This window comes from Helianthus annuus, chromosome 15, assembly GCF_002127325.2.
Source record: "Helianthus annuus cultivar XRQ/B chromosome 15, HanXRQr2.0-SUNRISE, whole genome shotgun sequence".
NCBI lineage: Eukaryota > Viridiplantae > Streptophyta > Magnoliopsida > Asterales > Asteraceae > Helianthus > Helianthus annuus.
The window spans coordinates 110,327,728-110,351,936 of NC_035447.2; the positions used below are offsets into that span (position 1 = coordinate 110,327,728).

The 24,209-nt window shown below is 39.3% G+C and overlaps 3 protein-coding genes across 3 annotated transcripts; 1 reads left to right on the plus strand and 2 right to left on the minus strand.

Moving 5' to 3' along the window:
* Window positions 1-1,930: 1,930 nt before the first annotated feature.
* LOC110914041 lies at window positions 1,931-2,539 on the plus strand. The gene has a single exon (XM_022158856.1). The coding sequence runs from the start codon at window positions 1,931-1,933 to the stop codon at window positions 2,537-2,539; it is 609 nt and encodes a 202-aa protein (XP_022014548.1).
* Window positions 2,540-14,102: 11,563 nt separating this feature from the next.
* On the minus strand, window positions 14,103-15,224 carry LOC110914043. The gene is made up of 2 exons (XM_022158857.1): window positions 14,953-15,224; window positions 14,103-14,484 (listed from the first exon to the last, which is right to left on the minus strand). Exons 1-2 carry the CDS (start codon window positions 15,222-15,224, stop codon window positions 14,103-14,105), a joined length of 654 nt encoding a protein of 217 aa, XP_022014549.1.
* A 6,763-nt stretch (window positions 15,225-21,987) lies between these two features.
* On the minus strand, window positions 21,988-23,070 carry LOC110914046 (programmed cell death 6-interacting protein-like). The gene has a single exon (XM_022158861.1). It carries the CDS (start codon window positions 23,068-23,070, stop codon window positions 21,988-21,990), a length of 1,083 nt encoding a protein of 360 aa, XP_022014553.1.
* Between the last annotated feature and the right edge of the window lie 1,139 nt (window positions 23,071-24,209).

Consider the following 24,209-nt stretch of genomic DNA (forward strand, 5'->3'; position numbering starts at 1 on the left):
GCGGCGATGGGTGGCGCGTGGCAGTGGCTGTCATTGGCAAACGACGGTGGGTGGTGGTGGCGGTGGGTGGTGGCAGTGGCGATGGTTGGTGATGGCAGCGCGTGGCGACGATGAATGGTGGTGGTGGGTGTTTGTGGTGGTGGTCAGTTGTCGTAATGAAGTGTAAGAGAGGGGTGGAATGAAAAAAATAAAAATAAAGCGTGGATGGAATAAATTTGAGGGGATGGAATGCCTTATGTAATGGATGATTCCATTACCTTGACCAACCAAACGCATTTTTTCATTCCCTTGCAATAATCCATTCAATTCCGCCTCTTAATCCTGCATAACAAACACTACCTGCTCTCTCTGACGAACGAGCCACTAACCATATTAATTTTCCGTGGCTGGATCATGTACAAGACTAATTTTACGTACTAAGCATACGTGATTAGGAATGTAGGACAAATGTCATTGACTTGAAGTATAATTTAGTCATTTCTCACTTGAACAACTTCCCCTGATTTTCAAACGGCTATAACTTTTTCATACGTTAATAATTTTTTAAAAATAATTACAATTTATTAACGATCATTTCATTCTCTTTAATTCGAGCAGCCTATTGCTATAGTTTTCTTAAAAAATACAGTATTTTGAACACTCATTAGTCCAATTAGTGATTTTGAATACCCAGCACATGACTACGTGATTTTGAATATCCATTACGTGATTTTAAATATCTATCACGTGACTACACGTTCAACATAAACCATTACGTGATTATACATTCAATATAAATCCATTATTTGATTACACATTCAATATGATTTGTTATAACTGATATTATTACAATTATGCTTATTACGTGATTACATACATCAATAATAGAAATACTATAATGAAATCCATTATGTGATTACAAATTTAATAAAATTTCATTACATTTTTTTTCATTACATGATTACACATTCAATATAATTTGTTATAACTAATGTTATTACAATTATGCTTTTTACGTGATCACGCATTTCAATAATACATAGTCAACTATTGTTATGCAATTACGTAATCACTTAGTGGGGTTTCACATAAAATACTTTAATGTAATCACGTAATCGGTATTCAAAATTATGTATTCAAAATCATGTAATCACATAGTCATATGTTGGATATTCAAAATCACGTAATGTGTATTCAAAATTCTGTAATTTTTTTAAGAAAAACTATAGTAATAGGTTGGTCGAATTAAAGAGAATGAAATGCTCGTTTATATGGTGTAATTTAAAAAAAAAAATTATTTACGTATGAAAAAAATTATAATCGTTTGAAAACTAAGGAGAGAAGTTGTTTAAGTAAGAAAAGATCACAATATCATTTTTCTATTTGTTTTTTCAATTTTCAATTGTAGAAGTCTTTTTTTTGAATGGCCAACAAATTAATCTCAAGTATTCTCAGAGCATCCACTAGACAAACGGAGTACTCCAAGAGTAACCCGAGTTGTCCACCACCACTTCCGGGGAAAACCCGGTAACCCACCCGCCGTAGGCATGACGGTGAAATTACCGGTAAAACCCGTTTGGCTCAAGGACCGAACCCAGATTTCACTAAGTCTCCTATCATTGTCCACCAATGATTCACTCCTTTTTTTTGCACCAAATGCGAATTAAACTTGAGTCTTCATAGAACAATTCAAGTTCTCCTACCACTTGAGCCGAAGAAGAATCGTGATCATGAGAGATGGATGGTGTGCATTGCTCTTGTATTGTAATATCTCTCTTAATTTTTCCGTTATTCCTTACATTCACTATTGATTCTTTATTTTTAGTATCCACATATATAACTATTATTACTGACATAACCGGAAATCTATCTCAACCTCACCGTATACCTTCCGTATCTTTCAATTCTTTTCACAAAATTCCGTTGCAACCGTTTCTCTCTTCTCCGGTCAATGGCGTCGACGACTTCCGTTCTCCTCCTCCTCTTCGCCACCGTCATCGCCACCTCCACCACCTCGGCCACCGCCAGACCTTGCAAAACCATCTTCTTCATCACTTCCTCCTCTCACCCTAACCCTAACAACAATCCTCCACGTTTCACCTTCTTCCTCACCGAAATCCGCCAGTTCCGTCGTTCCAGATCTCTCCCTCGCCCCATGCTCTTCGACCGATCCATCACATCATCATCATCATCAAAATCATCATCGTTAGCTTTGATTGCCTCAGATGTTGTAACATCAGAGCCGTATATCGCGTCTTCTTCGACGCTGAAAGCGTCGGTTAGCGAGCGGACAATGGATATTATGAGCATTGTTGGCGCGGTGATATTTGGAGTTGGATGTGGTGTGGTCACTGCGGCTACGATGTATTTGTTTTGGTCATTGTTTGCGCCTCGAAGGTTTGAGTTTTGTGAAGATGAGGAGAGTTGTGATGAGGAGAATGATCAAAGAGTTGTTGATGATGATGATGATGATAATGAAGGTTGTTTTGGTGTGCATGTTGCTGGTAAAGCTGTCCCGCCTTCTGCGGATGAAGTTGATCGAATTGCTGCGATGAAATGAAGAAAATTACAGACTCCCCCTTGACTGATGCTATCAAATCATCTGTTTGTAAATGATAAGTAGTGTTTTGGATTTTTAGTTTTTGTGTTGTGAATTTGTTTTTGCTTTTGGTTTTATTGATTGTTGTAATGTTGAAATGTGAATATTATGTGGTGGTGTTGTTGTGGAAGCTTAATTTTGGAAGTTTTGTATTGGTGTTTGGATGCATGGCTTTTGTGTTGTTGATTTGATTAGGTTAATAAGTTTGTTGATCTCGCATTGAGTGATTGGTATAATGTGAAATGATTGTTACAAGTGGTATTTGGTTTAATAGCTTTAGTGGATTTTTGCAATACTTAAGATTATGTGAGAATGAAAGGATTGTTTGGATGATAAAATACTTATAAATTGATAATTTATAGTGTCTTTTACATCTTTAAGCCACTAAATAGCCCCTAAAATATGATAAAAGGAAATTCACTCAAAAAAAAGTTTGGTTACAAACGCATATTCGGTTGGCGGTTGTGGCCATTGGCGTAGGTGGGGGGGGGGGGCGAACTTTTTGCTCAGTAGTGTAATATATGTGGTTTTCGTATATAAATTTTTGGGTATATACGTTTTCGACCCATTGGTTCTATAGAAATTTTTGGGTATATACATTTTCGACCCCCCTGGTCAAAAATCTCAAGCTTCGCCACTAGTTGTGGCCTGCATGGTGTTCCATAACAATGATGGCTACGGACGATATATTTACACAAGATGTATGTGGCTATAGACAACCAAGATACATAGAATGCGAGGGATTGGATCGAGAGAGGGAGGCATCCAACGTGGCTTTGTCCTTGAACTCATCATTGCGGATGCTCTACGTGTAATTCAAATAGCTTTGTGTATAAGTAATGCTTACGCAAAGGTCTGTTGTTAACTCTCTTCTATGAGTTTCTTGTATTGTTCCACATGTATCTCTCTTGCTCCCCTCAAGCGTAGGTTGTTAATATAATATCTATCGAAACAACTACCACATAGGCCTATCAAGGGTAATATAGGTTCGTCACACTTGCCTTAGGTCGTTTCACTGGCTCGTAGTGCTTCTTAAGCTTTGCAATTAACTTGAGTTCATGTTATTAAGAACACAAATGTCACTTTTAACTTCAATTTATGAAGAAAGCAAAATCAATTATTTCGAAAGTGATTGCATAACTTGTTCAAACATAAGCTGGTTTTTGAGACATCCCTATTATGATATTTGGTTTTGGTTCTTTGTAAATAGATATAGAAAATTAGAAGTAACATGTAAGCGAAAGCGAGTTTGTGCAGACGGGCTAATTCGGCCCATCTAACTAGAATTGATTGTTTATAAAGCTACTACGCCCATCTAACTATATAAAGTTGCTCGGCCCATTTAACTAGTATTTTTCAATGTTTGCTTATAAAATAACTCAAGCCTCTTTTGATCTAGGGTGGTGCTAAATGTATCTAATTTTTTTTTATTTTACTGATTACATTCCCCCCTTCTTAAGTTTGTAAATAAATAAAAAGGTAAATTACTTTTTGAGTCTCTGTTTTGTATGTGTTTTAACTAGTTGAGTCCAAAAGCAAAAAGTTTAACGACCTGAGTCCCCATAAGCATTTTCTTCAACCATTTGAGTCCAAATTTCTAACACTGTTAGAATTTTTTAGTTAAGTATTATTAAATTACTAAAATACCCTTATAATTAAAAAATAAATAACCTTATCTTCTTTATCCTTATCTCCGTTATCATAGGCTTCATTTTAACTGTAACAAACATAATTCATCTAAGTCTCTACCTCAACACTTTCACTAACCGTTGACCCATTCTCACCCTCTTCAAACACCTTTGAGATCTTATCAATCGGAATCAACGGTGAATACTGAGCCACCACATAACCTTTCTCCGCGGTATAGCTCACGGTGTAATTGTACTTCTCAAGCAAACAAGCACCGGCGGGGACCGCAACCCGAGCCACCTAAGGAAACACCAGAAGTTTGTTCAACGAGTGCCACGTGGACACCTCGTATTTCTCAAAGGTTCTGAGCCGCGTATTTGGCTTGGCTTGAAGCCTGTTTCATCAGTGATGGCACGTGTCGGTTCAGTTCGGTCATCAGGTCCCCAACCTGCACGTCACGAGACCACCAATCAGTTAGGTTATAAGGGTAAAGGAGATAAGGTTATTTATTTTTTAATTATAAGGGTATTTTGGTCATTTAACAATACTTAACCAAAAAAAAAATCTAACAGTGTTAGAAATTTGGACTCAACTAGTTAAAACCTATAAAACACAGGGACTCAAACAGTAATTTACCCTAAATAAAATCAACCCTTGTATTTTCTATTTTTTTAATGTATAAGAAAATATCCCTATTTTTATAGGGGTTTATCTACTTCCCATAATTTGAATATTGAGACATACGTGTTATTCAAATGCATTAGAATGACTCCGTTAAATAAATTTATGCTGATTGAAATAATGAGATTAAGAGAGACCTTGAAAAAACAATTTAGAGTGTGTTTGATGTTGCGTTTTCAAAATAGATTATGCGTTTTCATAATAGATTCTGCGTTTTGGAGACAGATAATCACTTTTTCATCCAAACATTTTTTTTAGATTATTTATGTTTTACAAACGCAATAATCAAATAATTACTTCAAAACGTAATCCCAAACACCCTCTTAGTGCAACTTTGATTTTCATCAAAGTTCTAAGGCCAGTGGGGGTGGTGCGCGATGGAGCAATCATCATGAGTGATAGCATGCAAACCCCCACCGCCACCTAATAATTCCACGAGTGATGGGATTGAGTCCGTGATAAATTCAACGAGTGATGGAAGTTGAGTGATAAATGGATTTGAGGGGGTGTGAGGGTTTATTATTAGGTGTTGTGATTGATGACCATTGCCACTAAAAAAGGTTGTGAGTGATGGAAAAATGGTTGATGACATAACGGAACTTGATTGGGTGTTGTGAGTGATGAGTGATGACCACCCCCACCCAATAATTGACTGAGCAGTTATAAGAAATAATAGAATGCCCAAACACCCTTCTTGGTATCTATTCATCTTTCTCATTAATATATTTCTTTTCATTTTTTTATTGAGCAGTTATAAGAAATAATAGAATGCAAAAATGAAATATTTATTAGTTTCTGAATCGATGATCATTCTCATTGATAATGGCAAATATATAATACAGAATATAAAGCTGAGTATGGAAACTAAATCACCTAATCAAAAGGCTATATCTGTACATAAATACATATACAATATATTTACTAACAGACCCCCGCAGTTTGAGCCGTAGCCGGACGAAGGCACAAACTGGATCTGAAACGTGTAAACAGCTGCTTTGACAGGCCTTTTGTGAAAATGTCGGCGTACTGATAATCAGCAGGAACATGAAGGACGCGGACTTCACCGATACGAACCTTGTCACGGACAAAATGGATGTCAAGTTCAACGTGTTTAGTGCGTTGATGTTGAACAGGATTCTGTGTGAGATAAACAGCAGAGATGTTGTCGCAGTAAACTACAGTGGCTTGCTTGACTTGTAAACCGAGTTCAAGTAAAAGGTTGCGAATCCAACTAGCTTCAGCAACCGCATTCGCGACGCCACGATATTCAGCTTCAGCACTTGAACGAGCAATAGTTTGCTGACGCTTTGAGCTCCACGAGACAAGATTGTCCCCCAAGTATATACAGTAACCAGAAGTGGAGCGCCTCGAATCTGGGCACCCGCCCCAATCCGCATCAGTGTAAGCGGTTAGTGAAAGAGATCGAGACGGGTTGATGTGCAGGCCGTAATCAAGTGTCCCTTTGATGTAACGAAGAATGCGCTTGAGGAACTGAAAATGCGGTTCCCGTGGATCATGCATAAAGAGGCAAACCTGTTGGACCGCGTACGAGATATCCGGACGAGTAATTGTCAAATACTGTAATGCGCCAGCGAGACTGCGGTAGAGAGTGCCATCTACAACTGGAGAACCAGAGGAGGCGCTAAGTTTGGAGCCGACCTCAACAGGTGTAGTGCAAGGTTTGCAATTCACCATGTTTGCCCTATGTAAGATGTCATTCGCATAAGTAGACTGCGAGAGAATGAGACCCCCGTTCTTGTGCTCGACCTTGATACCGAGGAAGTGATGAAGGGCCCCAAGGTCGGTCATAGCAAATTCCGCCTTGAGGGTAGTAATAATATTCTGAAGCAAAGTGGAATCAGAGGCCGTGAGAATAATGTCGTCAACATAAAGCAAAAGATAAGCCTTTTGACTCCCTTTGTTAAACACAAAAAGAGAAGTGTCGCACACGCTGCTTTTGAAACCGCACTTAATAATAAAGTTTGAAAACCGTTGATACCACGCCCGTGGCGCCTGTTTCAGACCATATAGTGACTTCTTCAACCTGCACACAAAACCTGGATTATTCTGATCAACAAAGCCCGGGGGCTGATGCATATAAACAGTTTCATTTAGATGACCATGAAGGAAGGCGTTTTTCACGTCAAGCTGGTGAACGGGCCAGGATTTAGAGACGGCGAGACTTAACACAGTCCGAATGGTGGTCGGTTTGACCACTGGGCTAAAGGTCTCGTCACAGTCAATACCAACCGTTTGGCTTTTACCATTCACAACAAGTCGGGCCTTATAGCGTTCCAACTGACCAGATGCTAAAAATTTGTGTTTGTAGAGCCACATGCACCGAATTATGGGCGTAGAGGTAGGTCTCGGCACTAAGTCCCACGTTTGATTCTCCAATAAAGCTTTGTATTCGGCGGCCATGGCCGCGTTCCAGTTTGGATCCTTAAGGGCATGTAGGTGAGATTTTGGTAACGGGGAAATGGACGGGGTGACGGTCGACAGGTTGAGAGGGATACGAGGCTTGACAATGCCAGCACGGCTACGTGTCGTCATGGGATGGGTCGGGTGGTTATTGGGTGGCGGGTCGGTGGTTTGGGCCGGTGTGGAGGAGACGGGTTGGGTCGGACATTCGGGCGATGTTGGGAATGGGCCGAATTGAGGAGGAATTGGTAGGTCGGATACTGCCGGTTGGGTAACGGGCTGCTGGGAGTTGGGCTCGGGTGTGGGATGGGATGGAGATGGGCCGAAGCCTGGTGGACCGGGAGGAGGGGGTCTAAAACCGGGAGGGAAGAATGGGTAAATAGGGGGCTGGTCATCGCAGAAGGATGAAGACGGTTTGGGCTCAGGGGAATCGGAAAGAGGAAACATGGTTTCGGAAAAGGTCGCGTGTCTAGAGAAAATGGTTTTGCCGGTAGAGAGCTCGAGACACCGGTAACCACGATAATTAGCAGGATAGCCCAAAAAGACACACAAAGAGGATTTGGGGTGTAGTTTGTGAGGACGAGTGGCGGACTCATTGGGATAGCATGCGCAGCCAAAGACACGAAGGTGTTCATATGAGGGATGTCGACGGTAGAGGGCCGCACATGGAGTTAGGTTATGTAAGGTTTTGGTGGGTAGGATATTGTGCAGATAGCAAGCGGTGTGGATGGCCTCGACCCAAAATTTTGAAGGTAGGGAGGCATGAACAAGAAGGGAGAGCATGATGTCGTTGAGACGGCGAATCATACGCTCCGACTTCCCATTTTGTTGGGACGTGTGAGGACACGAAAAACGAAATTGTATTCCGTGAGTATTAGCGAACTCAAGGAATTTGTGGTTATTAAACTCACCCCCCATATCACACTGAAACTGTTGGATTTTTAGTTTAAATTGAGTTTGTACAAACGCATAAAAGTTAGAAAATTTGGTAAACACTTCTGATTTATATTTCAATGGATACACCCAAGCGTATTGAGTAAAATCATCGATAAGCACCATATAGTACTTGTAACCTGCGGTACTAGCAACCGGTGAAGTCCATAAGTCACAATGAACAATAGAAAAAGGCATAGATGTACTAGTGATAGAATCAACAAAAGGAAGTCTTTTATTTTTAGCTAACTGGCACGCATGACAAACAAAAGAAACATCAAGTTTATTACAAGGTAAAAACTTATGAGAACTAAGAAAATCCATAACATGACGACCCGGGTGGCCAAGTCGGTCATGCCAAGACTGAGGGGAAGAGACGGAGACAAAAGCAGTTGCCAGCGAATTCTTGGTGAAGGAATAGAGACCACTCGAGCTATTGTGGCGGCTCAGGGGTTGTCACACCCCGATTTCCACGTGTCTCACCAGTGGGCCCGGTGGGGATTACCGTGACGTAGTTGGAGACATCATAGTCAAACCACACAATATAATAATGCCCAGCGGAAGCAAAAGATAAATATATTACGTTCCGAATATGAAGTAATATCAAGTGTTACAACGGAAAGTAAAGGATCCACAGGTGAATCAAATCAAAGAAATTGTTCAACAGACTTTAGACGCCTAGAACTTTCAAGGTTCCTTATTAATGTCCTGAGCAGCTCCCAGCCTATTACGTACTTGTACCTGTCACTTAGACTTTTGAAAATACGTCAGTTTTCACTGGTAAATACACCCAACTGACTCATTTGAAAAGAGTTTAGGAAAATTGATTTAGATGCACCAGGCACAAATTATTTTGACACCTTGATTAAAATGCACAGAGGCAAAATTAATCTTTTATAACTTGAGACAATCATAATTATGATCTTGTATACAGATTTACATGTTCGTTGTATGTTCAGGGCCCGATGTAGAAACCGAGTCATGATTAATAGACACATCACAAGTATAGGCCCACTGAGCGTGAGATACCGTTTCCCTTATGCAACTGTCAGGTGTATGCCTACACCCCGTGCATAAGACGTGACCATTTTATAATACAATGATGTCAAGGATATCCGGGACATGGTCATTAACCCCTAAAGGCTTTTATTTCAAACAATACAGATCAAACCGGGTTACCTCAATAATTTAATCACAATCCGATTAAATATTCAATACCCGACCAAGCGGTATTATTATACCGTATCCCAAGCCCGTATAGGGAAATAAGTTAAGAGTATTTACCTGAGCTAGCTCCTGTCTTAAAATAGCAAGAATAATAACTCAGCCGTATTCACTTAAGTAAGCGTAGGTACAATTTACCGGAAGGCTCTAGTCTGGAACGATGGTATAAATAACCAATTAGGATGCTAACGGGTCTTTAATTAAGCCTAAGCTTAGACCGGTTATTCTTTAAAGAATTGTTACGGTTTAATCGCGTGAAAAGCGAAAACCATGAATGGAGTGAGATTTTGACCCAACAAGTTTGAATACTTGTTTCATATGGGTGTAATAATCATACTCTGGATTTTGGGGTCAAAACAATATAGTTTGACCCGTTTCGGCTAAATTATGTAAACTAGTTACATAAGCCGAACCGTGCGCGCAAAAAGGCGCAACGGGTATCCGATAGAGTCCTACACTGTTTTCCTAAGCCAATATACTTTAAAGAAGTTGTGGTATCAGTAGGATACCTTCCATAATGCCCGTAATGAGTTTAAGTTAATAATATGCCCCGTAGGGGTATTTCGGTCTTTTTAAAGATTATAAAAGAGGTTTTAGAGTTCTACAGGGAATCTGAGTTTCCCGATCCGTTTATAAAGTGTAAAATACTTTATTTATTATTTAAAATCAGTAGCAACTGGAATCGGGTCAAAAGACCTTATAGAACTCGATTTATGGCCGAAAAGGGCATATTCGGTATTTACCGAACCGTAGCCATAACCGCAGGTTATGAGCAAGGTAAAAATAATTAAAAATCTTTAAAAATCCCAAAATATTATTTTACATCAGTGAGTAAAAGGTTTGGTGTCGAAATCCGGGTTTAGATAGGCGTTATGCTAATTGCGCTATTTAATTACTAAAGTTTCGCAATTTGCGCTAATTGGCATAACTCTTATTCTGGACCTCGGATTGACATGAAATTTTAGGGACATGTTTAGAATTCAGTAACCAAGGTCATGATCCGTTCACATGTCCGAAAATCTCGTTTAAATTTATAAAGGGCGTTACGGTCAACTTTTAAGTCATTAGCGGAAATGCGTAAAAGACTCGGACAAACCACGAACCGGCCACAGAGGTTTATACCATCATGTAACCTGGTCCTAAGAGAGTCCTAAGGCATGTCTAAATCAATCTTTAACGGGTCAGAACTGAAGTCAATGCAAAAGTCAAACTTTTGCGACTTTCGGTTCCGAACCGGGTCAAAACAATAAATTGTCGGATCATCAAGCTTAGATCAGTTCTTAAAGTTATTATCAAGCTATATGAATGACAAAATAGGTTATACGCCTTCTACATTGTTACTTATGCGTTAGATCGAAAATCTAGCTTCTGTTGACTTTTTATAAACAACTTTGACCCGACATTCGACCTAGATAGAGTGGGAATCAGAGGGTGCCCTTTTAAGGGTTTATAGACCACATGATTACCAACTTATAACTATCATTGATTCAACAAATCACTGGACCAATTGTGATTAATCTTTAAGTCAACCGTTAATTACGACGGTTTGACTTCTAGGCTATAACTAAACGAAAACTCAACAAGAAAAGGTCGAGCATACTTACAAGGGTCCTATGAACGACCAGAGATCACTTGGGAGGAAGCTTGAGCTCCAGAAGTGCTCCACAAATGCAGATGAAGGTGTGTGGGATTGTTTGAACACTTGTGGCCTTTTATAGTGAATTCACTCACCACAATTGTTTGACAACAAGGTCTAGCACTCACCACAACTCATCAACATGTGTCCCTAGTGTTTAGGGGTCAATTAGGGGCCTCTTGGAAGGCTTTAAAGGCTTTAAATGTCTTTTAGAAGGCTGAACAGGCTATTTAAACATGTTTCTGCATCTGGGCGCCTGACGCGGCCCGCATGGAAAATCCATGCTTTTGTACGCGGGTCGCCTGAGTTTTAAAAACCAGGCGAGAAAAAGAGGAGGCTCGCGGCCCGCCTCAACTTAACCCAAAACTTCACGCGGGCCGCCTGAGGTTAGAATTTCAGGATTTTTAAATCTTTTTTTGTAATGATGACAAAATCTGGTAATTAATAACGAAATCTTTCGTAATGATTTACCTGACCTTTCGGGTTTGAAGGGGTAACTTTGCGGTTTGGCCCTCGGTTAATTACAACTAGGGACCTCGTGATATTTACCCGCGTTATTAAGTCCCCGGTTAGTTTATTAATTATTCAGAAAGCCTTAACTTTCATTATTGACGCTTTTAACCCTTCTCATACGAATTTGAGTATAACTCTCTCGTTTTAAAACGGAACTTCGCGGAATTTACACAGTATATTCTAGTGAGCGTATAATACTGTTACGAAGCCTTGGGAACGTTAAAGGGTCACTCAGAGGTATAATTAAACATGTTGACACAGTTAACCCCTGTAGCTTGTAATCTCTCACTTTCTTCCGCGTTTCGCTTCCGTACGATTCATGATTTATTCGTTTGAAGGTACAAGCACCATTTAGGGTTACTATACAGTATATTTACCCTTGTTGACATTTATAACCCTCGAATTTATATACTTTCAAGGTTTGTCAAAATTAGTCCTTTATTTATTATGGATGCCACGTGTAATCAAATGACACGTGTTAACACGTCATTGGACGAAAAATTCGAGGTGTTACATCCTCACCCCCTTAAAATAAATCTCGACCCGAGATTTACTCAAATAAATAGGGGTACTTTTCTTTCATTGTAGCTTCGACTTCCCACGTGAATTCGGGACCTCTACGGGCATCCCATTTGACCTTTACTATCGGTACATGCTTCCTTCGAAGCTTCTTCACCCGTCGATCTTCAATCGACAAAGGTTTTTCCAAAAATTTTAAGCTCTCATCTATATGCACATCTGTGTGTGAGATCATCAATGATTCATCAGCGAAGCACTTCTTTAGATTGCAGATGTGGGACACATTGTGAATTCCATTGAGCTCTTCTGGTAAGTTTAGCTTATAGGCAACTGATCCGAAACGTTTGATAACCTCGAAAGGTCCTATGTATCTCGGGCGCAGTTTGCCCTTCTTATCGAAGCGCATCACCCCTTTCCAGGGTGATACTTTTAGTAGCACATTTTCACCTACCTCGAAGTGAAAAGCTTTACGCTTTTGGGTCTGCGTAATTCTTCTGCCTATTTCGGGAACTTTGAGATGGTCACGAATCTGAACAATCTTGTTCATTGTTTCGAACACTATCTCTGGTCCGAATAATTGGACATTTCCGACTTCCGCCCAACAGACGGGCGCTCTACACTTTCTACCGTATAATGCCTCGAAAGGCGCAGCCTTTATGCCGGTACGGCAGTTATTGTTGTAGGAGAATTCGATTAGTGGTAGGTCTCATATTAATGATGCAGTCCTAAACGGGATATGCATCTTAACCCTTCTCACCTTTCGGGAGATAAACAGGATAATCTTAGAAAGAGATAATCGAGATACATGGAGACTACAGAGACTTTCCATATTTCAGGCTCCTGTTCCTTCATTATTATTTGTGTTAATACGTGATATGTTTATGTTATAAGTCCATGAATTCCTTATTTCGGAACGCTTTACTTGGACAATATTATGGATATCTTCTTCGAATACTACTAGTCGATATTTGTATACTATGATCATTGGGGTAGTTCCGGGGTTCCATGTATTAACTTCCATACTGATCAGGCATGGAAATAATCTATGGGACACGCCAGTATACGCCAATCCTCATATGGTACTTTTATCAAACATAGTTTGGCATTCGTAGGTGATAGAAAAACAATGAGAAATAATAACATATGTTGTCGTACTCTATTGCGAAGAAAGAGTACTTTTAGATTTTTCGGAAGGATTCTTATGAATTTTCCATCCGTAGGTTTTTACATTATGCTAAATATATAGGGTTTTATGAAACGTTTGTAAAAAGCTTGCTATATTTATTGTTTATGAAGGATTTATTGGTATCTGATTCAAAATAAAACTTTTGGCATTTAAATTTATGATAAAGGTTAGGGAAAGTACTCCAGATTTCTAATGCCATTAAAACGATTTATTAGTTGCAAACCAACAACTGTTACTCTTTATCTAGATGGCCTTAATATATACTAACCATGGTATTTATAGACCATATAGGTTAATATAGTACTAACATTCTCAATGAACGTTATTTAATATATATATATATATATATATATTCATTATGTTTAGTCTAGGTCATGAAAGACCATAAACGGCATTTAAGGTTCGGCCGAATTCATCATTTTCTTGACAGGGGATCAAAACGTCACTTCTGTCTTTATTATATTGATGAATTTTTTTTTTTTTTTTTTGGACAGCTCAAAAGTCTGCCACGAGGATATCAGAACAGAGTGATTTTTTTTTATAGATACAACATCGATCTAAGATTTGTTGGAGCGTTTTCTTAGGTACAAATGACAAATTCCTATCTCATATCAAATGATTGAGATCCTAAACATGCGGAGTCAATAGTTCTCAACAAATATGATCTCTTATGGAATTATATGTGCCAGTAGTAACTATTTTCTTCATAACCGTTTGATAAGAAAGGTACCCGCTGTATCCTTATAATACTGCACCATCTTCTGGCCGTTCATTCCGAAGACTCATGCGTTTGTTCTTTTGGCTTCTTCGGGTTTCTTCTGATTCTTAGGGCAGTTGGTCTTGACATGCCCCCTCTCGTTACAACCGTAACAGGTTGCATCTTTTAGCTTTTCGCAATCCAGGGTTTTATGTTCCTGTGATTTGCAAATCCCACAAGGTAGGGGCTGAGATTCGAATCTGCATTTCCCGAGGTGGTATTTCCTACAGGTTTCGCACTTGGTCTTCTCAACCGACTGCTGACTGTCTCTTTTTAACCCGGAACTCTTCCTATCGGAGCGACGAGAATTCTCATCCTCCCTTTTTCTCTTTCCATTTTCAGAGGCCTTGGCAGCCATGCCTCTGACTATATCAAGTGTAAGAGATAGCGACAGGTCTGCCGCTGACCTGAACGTAGCAGGCCTTGAGGCCTTAACACTGGCCTTGATTTCTGGGGCTAAACCCCCAATGAAGCGAGCAATCCTCTTTGGTTCCGGTGTTACTAGGTAAGGAACCAGTCTGGACAGTGTATTGAAATTGGTGAGGTACGCTTGACAATCTAAATTTGTCATAACCAAGGATATAAAGCCAGCTTCAATTTTCTCAATTTCATGTTGAGGACAGTAATTCTCTTTGATAAGAGTAACGAACTGATCCCAAGTCATGTTGTACAAAGGGATTTTCCCGGTGGCTTGAATCAACGACCGCCACCAGGCTAAGGCCTCACCCTTAAATGATTGCGACACGAACTTGACCACATCCCTCTCCGCGCATCCGCTGATGTCCACAACCGTATCCATTTCATCTAACCATGTCATACAATCTACAGCTCCATTCTCCCCAGTGAAATCCCGGGGTTTACATGAAACAAAGTACTTGTAGGAGCAACCCTTATCATGGGGTCCTTGATTCAGTATGATCTGCTGAGACGGATCGCTGTGATTATTAGAAGGGTGACGCTCGTCATCTTCCTTCTTGGGTTCATCCTTCTTGGAAGGAGGCTTCGAATGTGGTATAGATAGGGTCCTACTACGAGTCCCACTATACTCTTCGTACTGCCGCTCTAAGGCCTTCTTAACTGCGTCGTCTACCAACGCTTTTAGTTCAGCACCCGTTAAATTAATTCGGGCGTTATCATTGTTCTCCATTGGGTGGCTATTAATTTTATCTGAGCCAACCATTTAATTGAACTGTTACATAAAACAAGGATAATAGTTTACTTGGGAGCTTATTATGGAATTGTCTTTTATGGCAATTCATTAACCATGGTAACGGAGACCATATTTGGTTAATTTATTAATCACATTTGTTTAGGATTTGTATTATAACTTAACCTAATTATAAAAACAATAACAGTTTTACTAGTGGCACGAAAGGCCTAGTCACATGGACGGTTTAATTTATAAGTCATGATTTCAGAGAATCAAGGTATTAAGGTTTGAATCGCATTCAGTACCTTCTCTTGACAGGGAGTTGTAGACTTCAACTGTCTTTTGTCTTTTAGGACAATAGGTATAACCCGTGGGCATTTCCCTTCTGAGGGATGGTTATAATATGATCATCTTCTCAGATGCTATTAGTCGAGATCGTATGGATCCTACCGATTATTTTGCTTGGACCTGGTTCAACACTTTTAGACAGGAGGTCACAGACCACCACTGTCATTGTCTTATCGGACAACAAGTTTAGCCCGTAGGCACTTCATCACTATCGGATGTTTATAATGTGATCATCTTATAGGATGACACAAGCCGTGATTTCTAAATCACTAGACCATATAAGAAAATTGGAAGAATCCAATATAAGGATGATTGTTGTGATTTTCCCGAATCACATTTGTCAATAGTGTTAACACGTGCTTAGGTGTTAACAAGGATCTGAATCCCTTGAGTAGGTTTCACCATCTTGGCCGTGTAGGCTAGGTCTCACCTTTAAGATTCTTTTTTTTTAAACTGCATACTGGCAGGGAAAAGAGGGATGTTTATTTTATTCAGGATTTTTTTTATCATAAATCCTAATTTAATAATATATAATTATGGCACAAGAGACCAAGTCACAGGGACAACTTTATATTATCAACCTTGATTTTGTAGAATTAAGGTATTTAGGCCTGAACGTGTTCTTGCCTTTTCTTGACAGGGAGTTATAAGTTACGACTGTCTTTATTAAAATTTCTGGCCTGGGGGCCTATCAATTAACATCTCGTAAGATGTTAAGACATATAGTCATTGCACTGATGATACGTTCAGCGGTCACAGTAATGACATGACGACATGATCAGTGCCATTAATTTAATCAACTGTCGTTCAGTGGTCATAATAATGACATGACGGCAGGATTAGCACTTAATTTAATCAACTGACGTTCAGTGGTCATAATAATGACATGACGACAGGATTTGCACTTAATTTGATCAACTGTCGTTCAGTGGTCATAATAATGACTTGACGACAGGATTTGCACTTAATTTGATCAACTGACGTTCAGTGGTCATAATAATGACATGACGGCAGGATTAGCACTTAATTTAATCAACTGTCGTTCATTGGTCATAATAATGACATGACGGCAGGATTAGCACTTAATTTGATCAACTGTCGTTCAGTGGTCATAATAATGACATGACGACAGGATTAGTACTTTAATTTAAATCAACTGTCATTCAGTGGTCATAATAATGACATGACGACAGGATTATCGTCTAGAGGGCTTTGAGCATAGCTCATCCCCTTAGGATGGGGAATTTCAAAAGATCACAATTGTTGATGTCGCAATCGGACAGTGTATTATAGCCCGTGGCACTTCCTCCTTAAGGGATGATTATTTTAATAAGGAAGGTTTGGAATAACCCAATCTGGGGATGACTTACGTGATTTTATCGAACGACGTTTGCCAGGAGTGTTAACATTTTATGGATGTTAACAAGGATTTGAATCTCTTGAATAGGTCCTACCATCTTGGCCTCGTCATATAGGCTAGGTTTACCCTTGAGATTTCTTTTTTTAAAAAAAAATGCCTACTGGCAGGGAAGGAAGGATATTTATTTTATTTAGGATCTTATCATAAATCCTAATTTATAAGTTAATAATAGCACAATTGGCCTAGTCGCGTAGACAAGTTTAATTTATAAGCCATGATCGTCTGGGATCGAGGCATTTAGTAATAGCACAAAAGGCTTAGTCACAAGGACATATATAATTTATAAGCTATGATTTCAGAGAATCACAGCATGAAGGTATTCTGGCACAATAGGCCTAGTCACTAGGACATTTATACCTTATAAGCTACGATTTCAGAGAATCAAAGCCTTGAGGTTTGAACCTAGTTCATTACCTTTTTCTGACAGGGAGTCATAGACTACCACTGCCCTTTTGTTTTATATGACAATTTGTATGGCCTGTAGGCTCTACACCACTAATGGATGTTTTAATAAGTTTGGCCCGTAGGCACTACATCACTAATGGATGTTTTAATAAGTTTGGCCCGTAGGCACTACATCACTAATGGATGTTTTAATAAGTTTGGCCCGTAGGCACTACATCACTAATGGATGTTTTAATAAGTTTGGCCCGTAGGCACTACATCACCAATGGATGTTTTAATAAATTTGGCCCGTAGGCACTACATCACTAATGGATGTTTTAATAAGTTTGGCCCGTAGGCACTACATCACCAATGGATGTTTTAATAAGTTTGGCCCGTAGGCACTACATCACTAATGGATGTTTTAATAAGTTTGGCCCGTAGGCACTACACCACTAATGGATGTTTTAATAAGTGATCATCTTTATTGATGACTTAACCCATGATTTATGAATCATTTATTTGGGTTTTGAAATCCTTTAAAGGATTATTGTATAAGAATGACGTGTGCGATTTTAACGAATCACATCTGCCATGATTTGTTAACATGCTTACATAGGTTAACAGCGAATCTGAATCTTTTAATTAGGTCGTACCATCATGACCGGATCTTAAAAGACACCAGGCTAGGTTTCACCCCTTAAGATTCTTTATTTAGGCAGATCAAATAAAAGGAATGGTTTTGATTTATTTAATATTTCTTATTTAGAATGAAAGTCTAAACTTAATCATTCCATTATATAAAAGTGGAAGTATAAAGTTGCCCTAAGCGGGACTTGAAAGGAATAATGTTGTCCTCGCAGGGACTGAAAGATAATTATGTCCTTATAAGGACTAATAAGGAAACGATCTTCAGTATAAGGAGTTCCTTCTTCATTTTATTTCTGAATACTTTCTCCTTGGATGTTCGTTTCATTTTAACCGCGGTACGAAGCTCAGCATCTCAGGACCCCGGGTGTGGAGAACTCCTATTATGGCTTCTTCGCTTGGCGACGTATCCAATATAAAAATAATTGGAAGCAGTAAATTCTAGTTTAGAATCGGGAGTATTCCTATGTTAAGTCTAGACTCGAATATGCGCAATTGTGTCATTGAGATTAAACACATAAGGATAGTGTTTAATTCACTCAATGTTGGCTCTGATACCAACCTGTCACACCCCGATTTCCACGTGTCTCACCAGTGGGCCCGGTGGGGATTACCGTGACGTAGTTGGAGACATCATAGTCAAACCACACAATATAATAATGCACAGCGGAAGCAAAAGATAAATATATTACGTTCCGAATATGAAGTAATATCAAGTGTTACAACGGAAAGTAAAGGATCCACAGGTGAATCAAATCAAAGAAATTGTTCAACAGACTTTAGACGCCTAGAACTTTCAAGGTTCCTTATTAATGTCCTGAGCAGCTCCCAGCCTATTACGTACTTGTACCTGTCACTTAGACTTTTGAAAATACGTCAGTTTTCACTGGTAAATACACCCAACTGACTCATTTGAAAAGAGTTTAGGAAAATTGATTTAGATGCACCAGGCACAAATTATTTTGACACCTTGATTAAAATGCACAGAGGCAAAATTAATCTTTTATAACTTGAGACAATCATAATTATGATCTTCTATACAGATTTACATGTTCGTTGTACGTTCAGGGCCCGATGTAGAAACCGAGTCATGATTAATAGACACATCACAAGTATAGGCCCACTGAGCGTGAGATACCGTTTCCCTTATGCAACTGTCAGGTGTATGCCTACACCCCGTGCATAAGACGTGACCATTTTATAATACAATGATGTCAAGGATATCCGGGACATGGTCATTAACCCCTAAAGGCTTTTATTTCAAACAATACAGATCAAACCGGGTTACCTTAATAATTTAATCACAATCCGATTAAATATTCAATACCCGACCAAGCGGTATTATTATACCGTATCCCAAGCCCGTATAGGGAAATAAGTTAAGAGTATTTACCTGAGCTAGCTCCTGTCTTAAAATAGCAAAAATAATAACTCAGCCGTATTCACTTAAGTAAGCGTAGGTACAATTTACCGGAAGGCTCTAGTCTGGAACGATGGTATAAATAACCAATTAGGATGCTAACGGGTCTTTAATTAAGCCTAAGCTTAGACCGGTTATTCTTTAAAGAATTGTTACGGTTTAATCGCGTGAAAAGCGAAAACCATGAATGGAGTGTGATTTTGACCCAACAAGTTTGAATACTTGTTTCATATGGGTGTAATAATCATACTCTGGATTTTGGGGTCAAAACAATATAGTTTGACCCGTTTCGGCTAAATTATGTAAACTAGTTACATAAGCCGAACCGTGCGCGCAAAAAGGCGCAACGGGTATCCGATAGAGTCCTACACTGTTTTCCTAAGCCAATATACTTTAAAGAAGTTGTGGTATCAGTAGGATACCTTCCATAATGCCCGTAATGAGTTTAAGTTAATAATATGCCCCGTAGGGGTATTTCGGTCTTTTTAAAGATTATAAAAGAGGTTTTAGAGTTCTACAGGGAATCTGAGTTTCCCGATCCGTTTATAAAGTGTAAAATACTTTATTTATTATTTAAAATCAGTAGCAACTAGAATCGGGTCAAAAGACCTTATAGAACTCGATTTATGGCCGAAAAGGGCATATTCGGTATTTACCGAACCGTAGCCATAACCGCAGGTTATGAGCAAGGTAAAAATAATTAAAAATCTTTAAAAATCCCAAAATATTATTTTACATCAGTGAGTAAAAGGTTTGGTGTCGAAATCCGGGTTTAGATAGGCGTTATGCTAATTGCGCTATTTAATTACTAAAGTTTCGCAATTTGCGCTAATTGGCATAACTCTTATTCTGGACCTCGGATTGACATGAAATTTTAGGGACATGTTTAGAATTCAGTAACCAAGGTCATGATCCGTTCACATGTCCGAAAATCTCGTTTAAATTTATAAAGGGCGTTACGGTCAACTTTTAAGTCATTAGCGGAAATGCGTAAAAGACTCGGACAAACCACGAACCGGTCACAGAGGTTTATACCATCATGTAACCTGGTCCTAAGAGAGTCCTAAGGCATGTCTAAATCGATCTTTAACGGGTCAGAACTGAAGTCAATGCAAAAGTCAAACTTTTGCGACTTTCGGTTCCGAACCGGGTCAAAACAATAAATTGTCGGATCATCAAGCTTAGATCAGTTCTTAAAGTTATTATCAAGCTATATGAATGACAAAATAGGTTATACGCCTTCTACATTGTTACTTATGCGTTAGATCGAAAATCTAGCTTCTGTTGACTTTTTATAAACAACTTTGACCCGACATTCGACCTAGATAGAGTGGGAATCAGAGGGTGCCCTTTTAAGGGTTTATAGCCCACATGATTACCAACTTATAACTATCATTGATTCAACAAATCACTGGACCAATTGTGATTAATCTTTAAGTCAACCGTTAATTACGACGGTTTGACTTCTAGGCTATAACTAAACGAAAACTCAACAAGAAAAGGTTGAGCATACTTACAAGGGTCCTATGAACGACCAGAGATCACTTGGGAGGAAGCTTGAGCTCCAGAAGTGCTCCACAAATGCAGATGAAGGTGTGTGGGATTGTTTGAACACTTGTGGCCTTTTATAGTGAATTCACTCACCACAATTGTTTGACAACAAGGTCTAGCACTCACCACAACTCATCAACATGTGTCCCTAGTGTTTAGGGGTCAATTAGGGGCCTCTTGGAAGGCTTTAAAGGCTTTAAATGTCTTTTAGAAGGCTGAACAGGCTATTTAAACATGTTTCTGCATCTGGGCGCCTGACGCGGCCCGCATGGAAAATCCATGCTTTTGTACGCGGGTCGCCTGAGTTTTAAAAACCAGGCGAGAAAAAGAGGAGGCTCGCGGCCCGCCTCAACTTAACCCAAAACTTCACGCGGGCCGCCTGAGGTTAGAATTTCAGGATTTTTAAATCTTTTTTTGTAATGATGACAAAATCTGGTAATTAATAACGAAATCTTTCGTAATGATTTACCTGACCTTTCGGGTTTGAAGGGGTAACTTTGCGGTTTGGCCCTCGGTTAATTACAACTAGGGACCTCGTGATATTTACCCGCGTTATTAAGTCCCCGGTTAGTTTATTAATTATTCAGAAAGCCTTAACTTTCATTATTGACGCTTTTAACCCTTCTCATACGAATTTGAGTATAACTCTCTCGTTTTAAAACGGAACTTCGCGGAATTTACACAGTATATTCTAGTGAGCGTATAATACTGTTACGAAGCCTTGGGAACGTTAAAGGGTCACTCAGAGGTATAATTAAACATGTTGACACAGTTAACCCCTGTAGCTTGTAATCTCTCACTTTCTTCCGCGTTTCGCTTCCGTACGATTCATGATTTATTCGTTTGAAGGTACAAGCACCATTTAGGGTTACTATACAGTATATTTACCCTTGTTGACATTTATAACCCTCGAATTTATATACTTTCAAGGTTTGTCAAAATTAGTCCTTTATTTATTATGGATGCCACGTGTAATCAAATGACACGTGTTAACACGTCATTGGACGAAAAATTCGAGGTGTTTGGGTCTGAGTCGGGTGCTGCTGAGTGGGGGCAGTGACTGTTGGACCGAAGGGAGCCCAAGGTTGGTTCCAGGCAGAGGTGGTTGGGTAAGGACAAGGGGGTGGTGTCCAGTAGGGTGGAGTAGGCCAGTAGGGGTATGGCGATGGTGGAGTGGGGTAGGAGGAGTAGCGGTTGTAGGTGGCCGGGTTTGGGTGGGTGTTGTGGGGAGGGTTCCGAGGGCCAGAAGCACGGCCGCGTCCCCTGTTCCGAGACGTATTGGGCCGGCCCCTAGAATCCCGAGAACCATCCCTGGTTTGGTCACGAGGTGGGGGTGCAGGGGCGGAAGCGGGTGGTGGTGTGGGTGTTGTCTGGGCAGCGGCAACCACAGGGGAACCATCCATTAATTCACGAGCAGCACGACGACGTTGATCGTTCAACAGCATCTCGCACGCCTCTGGCCAAGGGGGCAGCGATTGGTTAACCAGAGAGCCCATGGTATCGAATTCAGCGGGAAGTCCACGGACCATCTGAAGAACCAACCGTTTGTCATCAATAGGCGTGTCGAGCAGATCGTTCAACTGATCAGCTAATTCCCGTAGTTTCTGAAAATAGGCTTCCAAGGACGGGTGATTTTTGAGTGCCATATTGGCAAACTCATGTTCTAAGGCGGCAATTCGAGCGCCTTTATTGTTATGAAACTGGTTCTGGATACGAATCCAAGCTTGATGAGCAGTGGAGTCGTCGGTAAGCACCTGTTTAAGCAGGTCATTAGACAAGGTACTGTAAATCCACTGGAGGACGATTGAATCAATCTCCAACCAGGAATCATAGGTGGGATCGGTTTTTTCGGGTGGCGGCGTACCGTCAATATGAGCAAGAACCCGATAGCCGCGAGCATGTAAAGTAAATAAGCGAACCCATGAAGTATACGAAACCTTCACGCCATCAAGAACGCGAACCTTCTGCTGGATATTGGTGACTGCATAAACAGGGTGGAGTTGGGTTTGGGATGATTTCGGTGGTGGTGGGTTGGCGTCGGTGGTGGTGATGGGTGCATCAGGGCTGGTCATGATGCGGCTGGGTTAAGAGACTGGCTGGCAGAAAACACCAAGACAGGAAACAAAAAGAAACGAGAACTGCAACTATCCGGCCGAAGTCGGAGATGCAGAGGAGGACGACCGAGGTCGATTGTGTGGTGGCGGCTAGGGTTCAGAGCAAATTTTGCTCTGATACCATATTAGTTTCTGAATCGATGATCATTCTCATTGATAATGGCAAATATATAATACAGAATATAAAGCTGAGTATGGAAACTAAATCACCTAATCAAAAGGCTATATCTGTACATAAATACATATACAATATATTTACTAACAATATTAACATCAAATCGATTACCAAGTGTTGTTTGCAGTGGATTTACAAAGAAACGATTATTTAAAAGTATATGTCGTAGTTTTGCGGCTTATGGATTCTACCAAAAAAGGTATTAACTTTTCAATTGTTGTTTGAACATTTAAATCGGTCATTAATTTTTGCAACTCTATTTACAATTTTAGAATAAAATTCTACCTATAACAGTAATTTTAAAATCGATACACATATCTTTAAGAAAAGAGATTCTTAAACCCTTCTATTGTACATACTTGTTTTATATATACAATTTAGAACCTCGTGTATTACACGGATTGAATAAATATAATTTTATATATTAAATAATAAAAAAGTTATATCTTTATGAACCTCATATATTATACGGGTTAAATAAATGTAATTTTATATATTAAATAATAAATAAGTTATATCTTTAAAAACTATGTGTATTACACAAATTAAATAAATGTAATTTTGTATACTAAATACAAAATCAAATAATAAAAAATTTATATCTTTAAAAACTATGTGTATTAAACAGATTAAATAAATGTAATTTTGTATACTAAATACTAAAAACGCCGTATCTTTAAAAAAAAAACTCGTGTATAATCAGGTTGAATAAATCTACCAAATAATAAAAAAAAATGCATCCTTAAAAACCCCGTATATTACACGTGTTGAATAGATTTAAAAAAAGAGTTATATATTTAAAAACCATGTGTATTACACAGATTAAATAAATGTAATTTTGTATATTAAATACTAAAAACGTCGTATCTTTAAAAACCCGTGTATAGTCGGGTTAAAAAATTTACCAAATAATAAAAAAAAA